Source organism: Lycium ferocissimum, chromosome 10 (assembly GCF_029784015.1).
Source record: "Lycium ferocissimum isolate CSIRO_LF1 chromosome 10, AGI_CSIRO_Lferr_CH_V1, whole genome shotgun sequence".
Classification (NCBI taxonomy): Eukaryota; Viridiplantae; Streptophyta; class Magnoliopsida; order Solanales; family Solanaceae; genus Lycium; species Lycium ferocissimum.
The window spans coordinates 18,945,116-18,959,447 of record NC_081351.1 but is presented as its reverse complement, the minus strand read 5'-3'; the positions used below and the strand labels follow the sequence as shown (position 1 = coordinate 18,959,447).

Here is a 14,332-nt window from a genome sequence, read left to right as displayed (position 1 = left end):
GGCAACTTTGGACTTTCCCTAAAATACTTTGAAACATGGAATTTATTATTTCAAGATTTTTTCTCACTTCAAAGGCGCAAAATTCATGCTGAGAGCATGGGTTTCCATTTAGGTCAAGAACAAATACGAGACGATTTGCTAAGGTATCAATAGCCGGAGTATAGCATATGATTATTTTAAAACACTTTTAATAGCAAAGGAGTAAATTTGAATCTTTTCCCTCTTTTTTCAAAAAATATTTGTATAATTACCTCACTACCATGCTAAAAATAGGAGAACATGAGGATAATTTTTGGTTTATTTCTTCTCATTTCGTTTATTTTTCATTAACTTGTCAAAACAGTAAATGCACACGCACAAGCGTGTTAACCCAATATCTAGTTAGTAAGTAGAGACATAATCTGAAGATATGCTTGTACATAATATAGCTCGAGATATGTTCTGAAGAAGTGCATGTTTATGGTGATCCTAATAATATGCTTTCTCAAATATCTCACAATAGATTCATTCTACTATGATAGGAATACATACTTTTCACATGAAAAATATGTTACTGACTTTTTCTTCTTCTATTTACTCGTGTTCCAATTCCATATGAAATGGTTCCAGAATATGTATGCATGCACATGTATATGCAGCAACATAAAGAGCACACGATGACACAATTGATATCTGGAAAACATCATTTTGAGTTCGCGAGAAGGTAACAACAACAAAAGCCAGTGACAGATTATGGATCATCTGTGTGCAGGGGAAACCCCTCTCATAATATGAATAAATCAATTGTTAAAACTTATATTAAACAGCAGTGAACTACAGAGGGCTACCACTCGTATCGTTTTATTGTTTCAACCAAACAAACTCAGATCAACCAACATACACTTGTCGCAGAACATTATAATGGAACAAAAGTATTAAAGCTTAATGCTAGAATATTAAGGATCATTTAGCACCAGAAAAACTGGGCAGTACGTCTTTTAGAAATGAAATGGTACACAAGCAAGCCTTTGATGAGTATAATTTATTAACCGATAGCCAATCTCAGAATCTGACAGGTCATAAATACAGATAAAGTTTCAGCCCCTCAAGCAGCAACCTGACCAAATAGACACTTGCGGATCTGCAAGATTTAGGACAGAAATTAAGCAGGAAGAATTCTTGGGAACAATCGAAAAGCAATCATAAATCTGCAAAATTGATGGAAGCAGCAGCACTTGTTTGATGGACACAAACACAAGGACAGAGTTTTAAGGAACCCTTCGCCGCCGCCACCACCCACCCCAAAGAAGAGGAAGCAACATTAGAAAGTTCGCTCTTATTCACTCCCACCCTTACTACAATGACTAAACACTGGACTCATATTACTGGTGAGTGGTATGTCCAGTCACTCAGTCCATCATTACTTTCATCTATTACTAAACTCGTCTTTATACGTGCTTGCTGCTTAAGAACTATATTACCCCGGCCCATAGGGGAATGAATGTTGAAGTTTCCGTATGTCTAGTCTCAACAAAGACTAGAAAGCAACAGACATCCCCGCTACTCCAAAAAGCCATATTGTATTAACAAAAACAATAGCAAAGGAGCTTATTGGAAATCTTTAAGCAACAAAGTTAGAAGTACAAAAAGCCATTGAAATGACATGTAAAAATTATTTTATGGCGAACAGCGTAATCAGCAACTGTAAGTATCAACAATGCCTATTCTCTCCCCCCCCCCAACACCCCCCCCGCCCAAACATTAAAAAAAACATGTAAAGATGTTTTTTATAGGTAATGAACATGTAAGACGCTTAACTCATCCACATGACATTTGCAAAATGACAAGGGATGCATGACATTTGAAATAGATAGCGGTAACTCGGCAAAAGGACCACAATTGTACAAACATTGGTATAAGGAAAACTAGAAAATTGGAAAGACAAGAACAAAGAATTGTGAGAAGTGTGAAGGTAAGCACGAGAGCAAGTACCTCTGGTAATTTTTTACGGAAAACAACTTCCAATCTGGCATCAAGCGTGTTCTCACACACAATTTTCCCATCTCGAGAAGCCAGTACCACTCCTCCAGAGCTGTCGAGATAGAGATAAATGAATAACAAAGAGAAGCTACTTAGCATTTCAGAAAGATATATAAAGCAACTTACCAAGAAGGACCATGTGCATTATGATGAGATGGGGCTGGCGGAAGGTGGATGTGGTCAATTATGATCTCAGGTGCATGGACCATAGCCTTCTCTGCATACTCCTCCCTTGCTGCATCCAAAACATCTTCTACCAGCTGTACATCAACTTTTCGACAACGCAGCAGTACAGAAGGCTCTTTAAGTCTGAGTAAACTCTGCAATCAAAGAGTAGTTCCCATCTTATTCCCAAAGAAAGAAGCAACATTAGTTCTAAAAGTCAGCTAGACAGATTGACAAGTCAAGCCCATTATGGTCATAGACAACATAAAATGCAAATAATGTAGCTCTTAATCATTGTGTCACCTTTTGGAGGTAGCACAAGAAACTAGGAACCTACAAAGGAAAAAAAGCTCACAATACAATGAACAATATATGGAAAACTCAAAAACTTCGGTTTTTGAAGGATCTAACTTGAAGAGGACAGAAGAAAGTCAAATTCTTTTGTAATGCTAACCAAATGATTCCTTGGTATCCAAACTGCAATCGCATCTCCAGTAATCTTAACATTTTATCCACCACTCCGCACAACAGAATATCTTTTTCACAATTTTTAAGTTATCATTGTATTTTAAGAATGCAGGAGATAACATTTTAACCACCACTCTGGACGAAATATGAAATATCTTTTCACAATTTTTAAGTTATCATTGTATTCAAATACAGGAGATACCATCAAAACTAAATAAGAATTCATAATCTGGAATACAACAATGCAGATAATATAAATGCAACACTATTAACTGAAGATGTTGATGATCATCTGATGAATAGCTTGACATTTGTGACTGATTTTCCAAGTTTTGGTAGTTTGTTTCAGAAAATCGAGAAGCAAAGAACAAATTCTCATGGTAATGGTTATTAGTCAGAGGTACCTGAACAATAAGACCATGCAGAAGCTTCTTATAGCTATGGTGGTTGTGGTGATGGCTAACATTTAAGATCTCCTTTGCTGCTGCTTCCTTCATGGAGATAACCAAGTCATCCTGAGCTTGAAGAACTTTGAGCCGAGAGGCATTTAGTTGCATGGAATACTCACTGCAAGAAATGCATAATAAAAGAGAGTTAAAGACCATGCTGGATGATAAAGTTGAAATTAGATAATCTTTTTAAAAGAAGTTCAATGTTTCAGAAATTTTAACATGATTTGGCTAACTCCAAGACCAAACATCACAATGAAATGAAATCTCATCTAACCGTGTGGCTTATTTATAAGAAAGGGGGAAAAGGTGAAACGCACAGCAACATGTTCAAATCCGGTTTGAAATCACTTTATCCTACATGAATTGCAGTTAAACAGAAAGGTATTACTGATGAAAGCAGAAACAATGTCAGTGGCATACATCGAAGCCTAAACATTAAGTAAAATGCTAGTACTCCCTCTGTCCCAATTTATTTGGCACTTCCTGTTTTTCGAAATTCAAACTATGTAAATTTTGACCAACATTTTATAATATGTTTTTTCATCATATTGTGGGACTACACCGGGTATGTTGTTGTATCATATTGAATGAGAAAAATTCCAACTTATAGTACTTTTCGTATAGTTTTTTAATATCTAAAATGTTAAAAACATTAAGTTAATCTAATCCAATTCATCTTTCAAAGATTATTCAAATTGGGAAATTAGTAAGTGTTGTAAGAAATTCTTTTTCTAATCGATACCAAACACAATGGACCACAGAGAATATAAAGAAACCAAACTTCACATTCGTAAAATAGTAAAGAGTGAATAGAATTTTTGTTACCATTATCAAAAAAAAAAAAGAGTGAATAGAATTTTGCATTATTTCAATGGGTTAATAAGTGGACCCAAACCCATCCTTCATGTTCTCCACTTCACGTTTTATGAGACTTAATTTATGTCTAGAAATGAATGTTTCAAGTGCAATTAAAGATCATACAATTACGAATGAATACAAGCGTTGTCATGCCAGATCAAAAGGTATTTATTATAGTTAAAGTACAAAATCTTTTGAATATCTTCTATTAACCTCATTTTACAATCATTTGTTAAGCAATATGTGGATCCCAAACATTAAAAAATTTCAAGCAAAATTTCAAATTCAGACTGAGTTTTGAACTTGACTCTTCTATAAAGAGCAACATTTATAAACAAAAGCTTCAAAAAATCTCAAGTTTAGTCACATTCACAAAATCAGAGAAATTAGAGAAATCACATTTTCTTACGAACTTCAACTTGTTTCTCTTTGCGTTCGTATTCCTGTCTGTTATTCTTCTTCTCCGTTATTTATTATAGTTTAAGTACAACATCATTCGAATATCTTCTATTAACCTCATTTTACTATCATTTGTTAAGCAATATATTGATCCCAAACATTAATACAAGAAAAAACTTCAAGCAAAGAGTTCAAATTCAGACTGAGTTTCGAACTTAAACTCTTCTTTAAAGAGCAACATTTTAAACAAAAGCTTTGAAAGTCTCAAATTTAGTTACATTCACAAAATCAGAGCAAATTAGAGAAATCACTTTTTCTTACGAACATCAACTTATTTCTCTTTGTGTTCATATTCCTGTCTGATTTCAAATTCAGACCGAGTTTTGAACTTAACTCTTCTATAAAGAGCAACATTTATAAGCAAAAGCTCCGAAAATTTTCAACTTTAGGGTGTGTTTGGTATGACGGAAAATGTTTTCCTTAAGAATTTGAGGGAAAATATTTTTTGGATCAATAAAAACACACCAACGCATCCCCAACCCCCCCGCCCACCTACTCCCTGCCTACCCCCACAACCAGAAGCTGCACTCCAGATTCAAAAACCTTATAGTAATTTGCTTTGAATATATGCAAATGCTCTTAAAACAACATTTTCCAACTTGCATACCAAACACAAGAAAATGAGTAGGAAAATCACATATTTTCCGTCATACCAAATGCACCCTTGATCACATTCACAAAATCAGAGCAAATTAGAGAAATCACATTTTCTTACGAACGTCAACTTGTTTCTCTTTGCGTTCATATTCTTGTCTAATCTTCTTCTTCTCAGCTTCCACTAGTTGTAACTTCTCAATGTTGAATTCCTAACAACAAAAAAATCACAGCCAATGTATATATTATATATGAGATAAATTCAAGTAAATTCACTTCGTAGTTCGAAATTATAGTACTCCCACCGTCCAATTGAAGTGTCTTAGTTTAACACGTGGAAAGTTGGAATAAAAGAGTTAGTCAAAAAAGGAAATAAGTATTTTTTTAAAACGGACTAAAACGGAAAGTACAATAACAACATACCTAGTGTATTCTCACAAGTGAGGTCTGGGGAGGTAGGATGTACGTAGACCTTACTCCTACCTTTTGTGGGGTAGGGAGGTTGTTTCCTATAGACCCTCGGCTCGAGAGAACTAAAAAGTAAAGTAAGACGAACAAATTGAAATGTAATAATATGATTTTTTTATAAGAAGGACTAAAAATACCTAAAATGTATCAAAATATCCTTTAATCTTGTAGTTGTAGTCTTAAACATGACACATGAAAAATTGGAATTAAATAGTTGCAAAAAAATGAACAGACATTCTTTTTAAAAAGTAAGAAAAATAAATTAAAACATAATATGATTTTTATAACAAGGGGGCTAAAAGATATGTCGAATGTATCAAAATGTCCTTTAACCTTCCGATCTTAAATGTGTCACATGAAAAATTGAAATTAAAGAGTCGACAGAAAAAAAAAATGGACATTATTTTAAAACGGACTAAAACAGAAATTAAGACACACAAATTGAAACAGAGGATGATTACTTACTTCTTCAGCGGAAACGGAAATCTCATTGGCTTTTTCTTCAGCTTCTTGACGAATGAATCTGACCATCTGTTCGATCTGTTTGGATACATCTGTGTCGTTCATTTTGAGATCAGGAAAGGATCCAACGGTGAATATGAAGTGATTTAAGCGAAATCTTTGTTCTCTAATTGATGAGATGTTCGAGCTTTCTGGTAGAGCAAAGTCAGAAGCATCTATAAGATAATTGTATTTGTAGTCTAAAAAAATGACAAAAATAGTCCCTTATATTTGAGGGAAGATTAAAAATAGTCCTTTAAGTATGCACTAAACTGTTTTGGTCCTATAAATTTCACAAAATTTAACATTTTTAGTCATTGTTAAATATTTACTCTGTCTATTAGATTCGATAAGAGAACTATATAAATTAAAATTTTGTTGGAACTCAGATTTAGAGGTACAATTTTTGTAGTTTCTGATATTTTTTAATTTAATTTTTGAGTTTGGTATAACTTTTTAAGGTGTAATTTCTGCTATTTTTATATCTTTTAGTGTCTAGTGTAGTTATTTTGTGTTGCATATTTTAGGATTTGATGAGACTTTCTTCGTGTTTAATAGCTATAAAAAATCACTGTTTTTGTAAAATTTAACAGACAGAGTTCGATAAATATTTGACAGAGAAAAAAAGTGTTAACTTTTGACAAATTAAAGGACTAAAATTGTACGATGGATAGTTAAGGGACTATTTTAAACTTTTAAGAGACTTCTTTTTTTAATCATTTTCTCTTTGTATTGTTATGCCACTCCTCTTCAGCTATAGATCACTGTCCCCATCTTCTCCCTCGTGATTTAACAAAATTGTTATAGCTACCCGAGATGTTTATATAAATGTAATTTAGCATCTCAGCTTCTCAAAACTAAACTACTACTTCTATTATTAGCTCCAATCTTTTTTACTAGTCCCTTATTACTAAATCTATATATATATTATAAAGTGAAGGTATACATAAGGTGATGTGACACCTCTCTTTGGCCTCTATTTTTATTTATCTTTTTTCTCATTTTTTTGAATTATTTCCCCTTATTTGATGTCCAAAAAAATTTGCATAAATAAATAATAAATTAAATACACCTTCTTTATATCATTCATTATTTAACATTAAATTCCATACCCACGTTCTATACCCAGATGACTTTTTCCGATTATTTTTTCAGTTTTATCTTTTTCCTATTCATTCATTTATTGTATGATACATCAATTGCACATTATTCTTTCTTAATCGTTTCTAAAGAAACTGAAAGCAGACAGTAATGAAGTTAATTGCTAATTTATTAACTTTGACAGTTGCACAGTTGCTTCTTTTTGGCACCAATGAGTATAATATCATTGTTGTTTACAAAGAATTTGTAGAGTCAAAAACTCCATATGTCTAAAAGCACAGGGAAAGTAAAAGAATGGTAAGCCTATGCCCTATAATAAATGTACATTAATTTGTATAAAAAATTTAATTATCTGAAATCAAAGCAAAAATAAGTTACCGATTAAATGTGATCCTCAAAAATTTATGTTTTCATCTTCATATTCCCAATAAGTTTCTTCAGTTCTTTTCAATTTCTCTCACTATTTAACTATAAATACATACATTTGTGTGTATGGTGTTGTGTGCGTGAATATTTTTGTCTAAATTTCTTATGAATTTAAGATGATTTGGAAGATACTTTCAGCTGTGTTGTGTGATTAAAAGGTGTGTTGGGTTTGCAATTATTGTAATTGAAAAAAAAAACAACTCTATAACGTTGAAAAGCGTTGGTGGGTCTTTAATGAAAAATAAAATAATTTGTTTTACGGGACGAATCCGAAAATTTGATTGCATATATTGTCTTCTCGGAAAGTCTTTTAAGTTTCTTCAAATATCTTTTTCCTATGTATATATACCTTCGTTCTAGATTTAACTTTCTTTTTGCATATCTGTGAACATTTTGTTCAAATTTCATTTTTCCTATTCAGCTATTCTGCAGATACTTGTAACTACTCCTCACATCGTTCATAATTTTATTTTACAGGTATGTTTGTGATACTTTCAAGTTTCAACCTTGAAAACTAAACCATTGACATTGCAAACTCTTCAAGCCTTACTAACCCAATGATAATTGCATAGAAAGATTATTTTTTCTGTACATATGATAATCTTTCTTACTTACCTTATTTCATTTAAATAACTTCATGTTGTTTGAAGTTCCCATTTATTTGGTTTAACGTTTGAAAATAGCAACATATATTGTATAATAATTATAGGATATTATAGTAGATCAAAACAAAGTTGATGAGCAAATAAAAAGGATTATATATTGTATATTTATCTAAGATTATATTAGATCAAATTTATGTAGATTAAGTTATGCCCTCCTAGACAAGGAAAGAAGAGTAAATTTAATGATAGATGTATAAAGTGCGAGTTAGTAAAATGAATTGTCTTTTTAGAATTTAAGATTTCAATATTATAAAATTATGTTGAATGAGTTATATATAAGTTTGACATTCTTATATGAAGAGAGATTGTTTAGCCAGAAATGTTGAACTTCAAATTCGTAGAAAATATCTTTTCGTTCATTCATCCTAATATCACTAAGAATAAATTAAAACAACGCAGCTACAAAAAAGGACGATGACAAAAAAAAAAAAAAAAAAAAAAAAAAAAAGTAGCTAGGAAATCAGAGCAACACAAAAACTCTTGACAAGAAGAATCACACGAATAGAGAGAATATCACATTGATTGAGGAATAAAGGTTGATTTTTTTCAATTTTATTTAATAACCGCGCGAAGCGTGGACAGGTTTTCTAGTTAGATATTAAAATCGGATAGTTAAAATAGAAAATACTATCGGACTGTACTATTATAGTAATTATATTATACATGTTCTCCTTCGTCCGGTACATCACCACCCGAGTTACGCCACACCTTCACTTTACTAAATCGCCACGAGCCTAATTGATCTTATTCACTTCGTAGACTCAGACCACCTCCAATCATAACAACCACTTCTCCCTACGATTAAATCTCCTTCACCCAGCTGTCATGATTCTGCTATCTCACTATGCCACCTTTACTGACTCAACCCTTAATCCCCAAATCAATTTCATTTCTCCTTCGTAAACTCCGATAACCTCAGATCCTAACATTTTGTGGTAGTTAGTGATTTGGTCAACCATGAAATTCAAGTGGATTCTCGAAGAGCTCAAGGATTCTCAGAAAGATCTTCCTACCTTTTGCGACGAATCTATAAAAAAAATTCAGTGTCTATACCAAATTATATTAAATAGCTTCAATAAATTAGTAAATGGGGATGATTATACACACACACACACACTATTTTAAGCACGTGCATTCCAAATCAATTTTGTATACATTATCAATATAGTTTACTTAATATTAAAACATGTAACTAATAAGTAGTCGTTCTTCTAATAGTTACGATTTTATTAGATTTGTTATGCCCCTTTTGGTTGCAACTGTCAATTATTAATAATTGGTAGAATGCATCTCAGCTGTTGGTTTAAACTACATGAACTCATCAAAGCCGTCCACTCCTCCACACTATTAAATCTCCTCCCAGCTGTCATGAAATAAGCGTTCTAGATTACGCCACGTCATTAGGCCACCTTTACTAAGTCAACCCTAAATCCCCAAATCGATTTCATTACTCTCTTGAAGGACAAACTGAAGATTAACATGATTGAAATTGCAGTTTTTACTCTTATAATTTATTTTTAAAACAAATCTATAAATAATCAAAGATTAACATGATTGAAATTGTGTCATCATCCGTTTAATTCTTTGTCATTTTTATCAAAGAGCTTAAATTTTAATTGTTCATATGGAAAGAAGAAAAGTAATAATTACAATAAAAGATGAAAAGTTAAAAAAAAAAAATCAAACCGAATCCTTTAATTTCGTAAGTAAATGATGCAAGAATTTTGCATCCTTCTTTTTTTTTGGCTTCATATTTCCTTTTTCCTTGAATCTGCAGTAAATTTGTACATCAGTCCCATCACATTCAAATTGTACCATATCACCCGATGTTAATATGTTTCGGATATTATTAGGTATCCCTCATTCTTCCCTTAGTGTTTTCTTTCATGCCTCCTCTTCTTTTCCTCACACCACGATAGGTAGTATATAGGAGAGAATGATTCTAAGCACCACCATAGGCAATATATAGAAGAGAATAATTATGAGTATTTGGGCGTGGCCATATTTCTTTGTAGAGGAATTTGTTGGATTGGCTTAATCCTCACTGAACGTCATATATAGTAGCTGATGACTTTTCATTTTCTTTTTCAATAAACTCGTGAATCATTTACATTCTAAATTAATATCGCATTTATTATATGTTGAATTCAATCAAATGATACCATTTCATCCACGTTCATTCTACATTGAATTCATTTAGCAGGTTAAGAGAGAACATATTAGGTTGGCTAATGACTTTTGGACTTTCTAATAGAAGATAAATGAGTTCTTATTTTTACAGCATAGTTAAGAAAGTTAAAGAAAGGAATTTCATTTTTTTTTTAATACTGCACATTCAATATAAAATAATTAAGAGAGGAGGTCATAAAGATCATCCTTGACATTGCTACGTGGGCTAGATGCTATATTTATTGTATGAAGCTTTTATTTATTCATTTAGTTAGTAAGTTATGCAGAGAAATGAATTAAAAATTCAAAAAATTGAGAAAATAGATAAATAGGAATGGAGACCATAAAGAGGTGCCACATCACCTTGTCTATATCTAACTATATATATACACGTATATATATACACTAGCTTTCGGCACGTGCGTTGCATGTGTGTTCCAGATTAATTTGTATAAATTTTCAATATGGTTTAATTATTATGACAACATATAACTAATGAGTAGTCGTTCTTCTAATAGATGATTTACCAGACTTGTTATGCCCCTTTTAGTTGTGTCCGATATTAAAAATTAGGAGAATGCATCTCAGTCGTTGGGTTCAATTAAATGAACTCGTCAAAGCCGTCCACTTCTCCCTACAATAAAATCCCCTTCTCCTCAGCTGTCATGGAATTAGTGTTCTAGATTTTGACACGTCACTACGCCACCTTTACTTACCCCACCCTAAATCCCCAAATCGGTACTCATTTCTCCTTCGTAAACTCCAACAACCTCATATTCTAACATTTTGTGGTTATTGGTGAACCATGAAATCAAGCGGATTCTCAAGGTGCTCAAGGATTTACAGAAAGATTATCCTACCTCTTGCATGGGCTTGGACTTGCTTTGATTATGAGTAGGCTTGTTATGCTTTGGCCCTTCCATGGGCTTTTATTGAGGAAAGCCTTTTTTCATGTGGTTGGGTCTCTTTCTATTGCTTTACAAAGGGGAACAAAAACAAGCAACGTGCGACTTGAAGAACACGAGCCTCTTTGCTTAAAAAAGAAGGGGGGCATGTCAAGTAAGTTCTAGTGAGATTTTCTCTCTCTTTGAAACTGAAACTCAGTTAAAGTTTTTTTCTTCTCTTCTTCAGTTGTGCTTTTATGGTGTTTAATTATCTTCCTTATATGTATATATTTGTGCATTTGGAGCTGATTTAAGGTTTTTGTGGTAGTTGTGGATTTGGTCAACCATGGCATCAAAGTGGAATCTCAAGGAGCTCAAGGATCTCCAAAAAGATCCTCCTATCTCTTGCGGCGAATCTATCAAAAATATTCAAAGTTTATATCAATTTATATTAAATTATTTCTATAAAGTAGTAAATTGAGATGTATGTATGTGTGTGTGTATATAGACACACACAAAAGTTATTCACACGTGCGTTGCATGTATGTTCCGGATCAATTTGTATAAATTTTCAATATAGATTAAGTAATACTAAAACATGTAACTAATTAGTAATCGTTCTTCTACTAGTTAGGATTTTACCAAATTTGTTATGCTCCTTTATATATATACACGCACACACACACACACTAGTTATTCACACGCGCATTGCACGTATGTTCCATATCAATTTGTATAAATTTTCATTATAGATTAAGTAATACTAAAACATGTAACTAATGAGTAATCGCTCTTCTACTAGCTAGGATTTTATCAGATTTGTTATGCTCCTTTTGGCTGCAACTGCCAAATATTAATAATTGGGAGAATATATCTTAGCCGTCGGATTCAATTAAGTGAACTCATCAAAGCCACTTCTCCCTACGATTAAATCTCTTTCGCCCTGAAGAATATATCTCAGCTGTTTGATTCAGTTTAATGAACTAATCATAACTGTCTATCTTCATCCGCGATTATTCCTCATTCGTCCAGTTATCACTGATTGCACGCTCCAGTTTACGCCACGCCACACTGCTCCACTTTACTAAATCAGCTCCTCTAGCCCTAATCGATCTTATTCACTTTGTAGACTCCAACCACATCCGATCATAACATCAACTTCTCCCTACGATTAAATCTACGATCATAACATCAACTTCTCCCTATGATTAAATCTGCTTCGCCCAGCTGTCATGAAATGAGTTTTCTTGATTCTGCACCTCACTATTCCACCTTTACTAACTCAACCCTAAATCCCCAAATGGCTTTCAATTCTCCTTCGTAAACTCCGACAACCTCAGATCTTAACATTTTGTGGTAGTTAGTGATTTGGTCAACCATGAAATTCAAGCGGATTCTCGAGGAGCTCAAGGATTCCCAGAAAGATCTTCCTACCTTATGCAACGAATCTATAAGAAAAATTCAGTGTTTATACCAAATTATATTAAATAGCTTTGATAAATTAGTAAACGAGGATGATTTTTTTTATATATACACACACACACACACACACACTATTTTTAAGAACGTGCGTTGCACATGTGTTCCAAATAAATTTTGTATACATTTTCAATATAGTTTATTTAATATTAAAGCATGTAACTAATGAGTAGTCGTTCTTCTATTAGTTAGCATTTTATTAGATTTGTTATGCCCCTTTTGGTTGCAACTGCTCGATATCAATAATTGGGAGAATGCTACTTAGCTGTTGGATTCAATTAAATGAATTCATCAAAGCTGTCCACTCCTCCCTACTATTAAATCTCTTTCGCCCAACTGTTATGAAAGGAGCGTTCCAAATTATGCCACGTCACTAGGCCACCTTTACTAACTCAATCCTAAATCCCAAAATCGATCTCATTACTTTTTCTTCAACTCCAAAAACCTCAGATCCTAATATCTTGTGGTAGTTAGGGATTTGGTCAACCATGGAATCCAAGTGGATTCTCAAAGACCTCAAGGATCTCCAGAAAGATCCTACTAACTCTTGCGGCGAATTTATCAGAATAATTCAGTGTTTAAATCTAATTATATTAAACATTGATAAAGTAGTAAATGGAGATGAGAATATATACACACACACACACACACACACACACACACACACACACACTAGCTTTCGCACGTGCGTTGCACGTGTGTTCCAGATTAATTTTATAAATTTTCAATATAGTTTAATTAATATGAAAACATATAACTAATGAGTAATCGTTCTTCTAATAGTTATGATTTACCAGACATGTTATGCCCTCTTTACTTGCAATTGTCAGATATTAAAAATTGGGAGAATGCATCTCGGCAGTTGGGTTCAATTAAATGAACTCATCAAAGCCGTCCACTTCTCCCTACGATTAAATCTCCTTCACCCAGCTTTCATGGAATTAGCGTTCCAGATTTTGTCACATCACTAGGCCACTTTCACTTACTCTACCCTAAATCCCCAAATCGACACTCATTTATCCTTTGTAAACTCCAACAACCTCATATTCTAACATTTTATGGTTATTGGAGATTTGGTGAACCATGAAATCCAAGCGGATTCTCAAGGTGCTCAAGGATTTCCAGAAAGATTCTCCTACCTCTTGCATGGGCTTGGACTTGCTTTGATTATGAGTAGGCTTATTGCGCTTTGGCCCTTCCGTGGGCTTTTATCGAGGAAAGCCTTTTTCTCGTGGTTGTGGTCTCTTTTCTATTGCTTTACAAAGGGGAACAAAAAAAAAAGCAACGTGCGACTTAAAGGACACGAGCCTCTTTGCTTTAAAAAAAAGGGGGTGGGGGGATCTCAAGTAAGTTCTAGTGAGATTTTCTCTCTTTTTGAATGTCACGACCCAACTTACGGGCCGTACGGGCACCTACCATATTGTTACTTAGTAGGCGAACTCTTACCAACCAACCCAATATCCAACACACTGTTATTAACAGTAATAAAATTATTAATAATAATTAAAAATAAAACTTCATAAGAACTCGGTTAGCGTTACAAGTAAACTGAAAATCCCCGGGATCTAGTCTAGAAAAGTACAAGAGTTCATATTACACAAGGATAAAATATAATAACGACGGA

The 14,332-nt window shown here is 33.2% G+C and overlaps 1 protein-coding gene across 1 annotated transcript; it reads right to left on the bottom strand.

The window, feature by feature from the left end:
* Nucleotides 1-771: 771 nt before the first annotated feature.
* On the bottom strand, nt 772-6,157 carry LOC132032690 (V-type proton ATPase subunit E-like). Its single transcript, XM_059422366.1, has 6 exons — nt 5,949-6,157; nt 5,127-5,227; nt 3,057-3,219; nt 2,146-2,339; nt 1,972-2,071; nt 772-1,120 (listed from the first exon to the last, which is right to left on the bottom strand). The coding sequence occupies exons 1-6, from the start codon at nt 6,048-6,050 to the stop codon at nt 1,085-1,087; spliced, it is 696 nt and encodes a 231-aa protein (XP_059278349.1). The 5' UTR covers nt 6,051-6,157; the 3' UTR covers nt 772-1,084.
* Between the last annotated feature and the right edge of the window lie 8,175 nt (nt 6,158-14,332).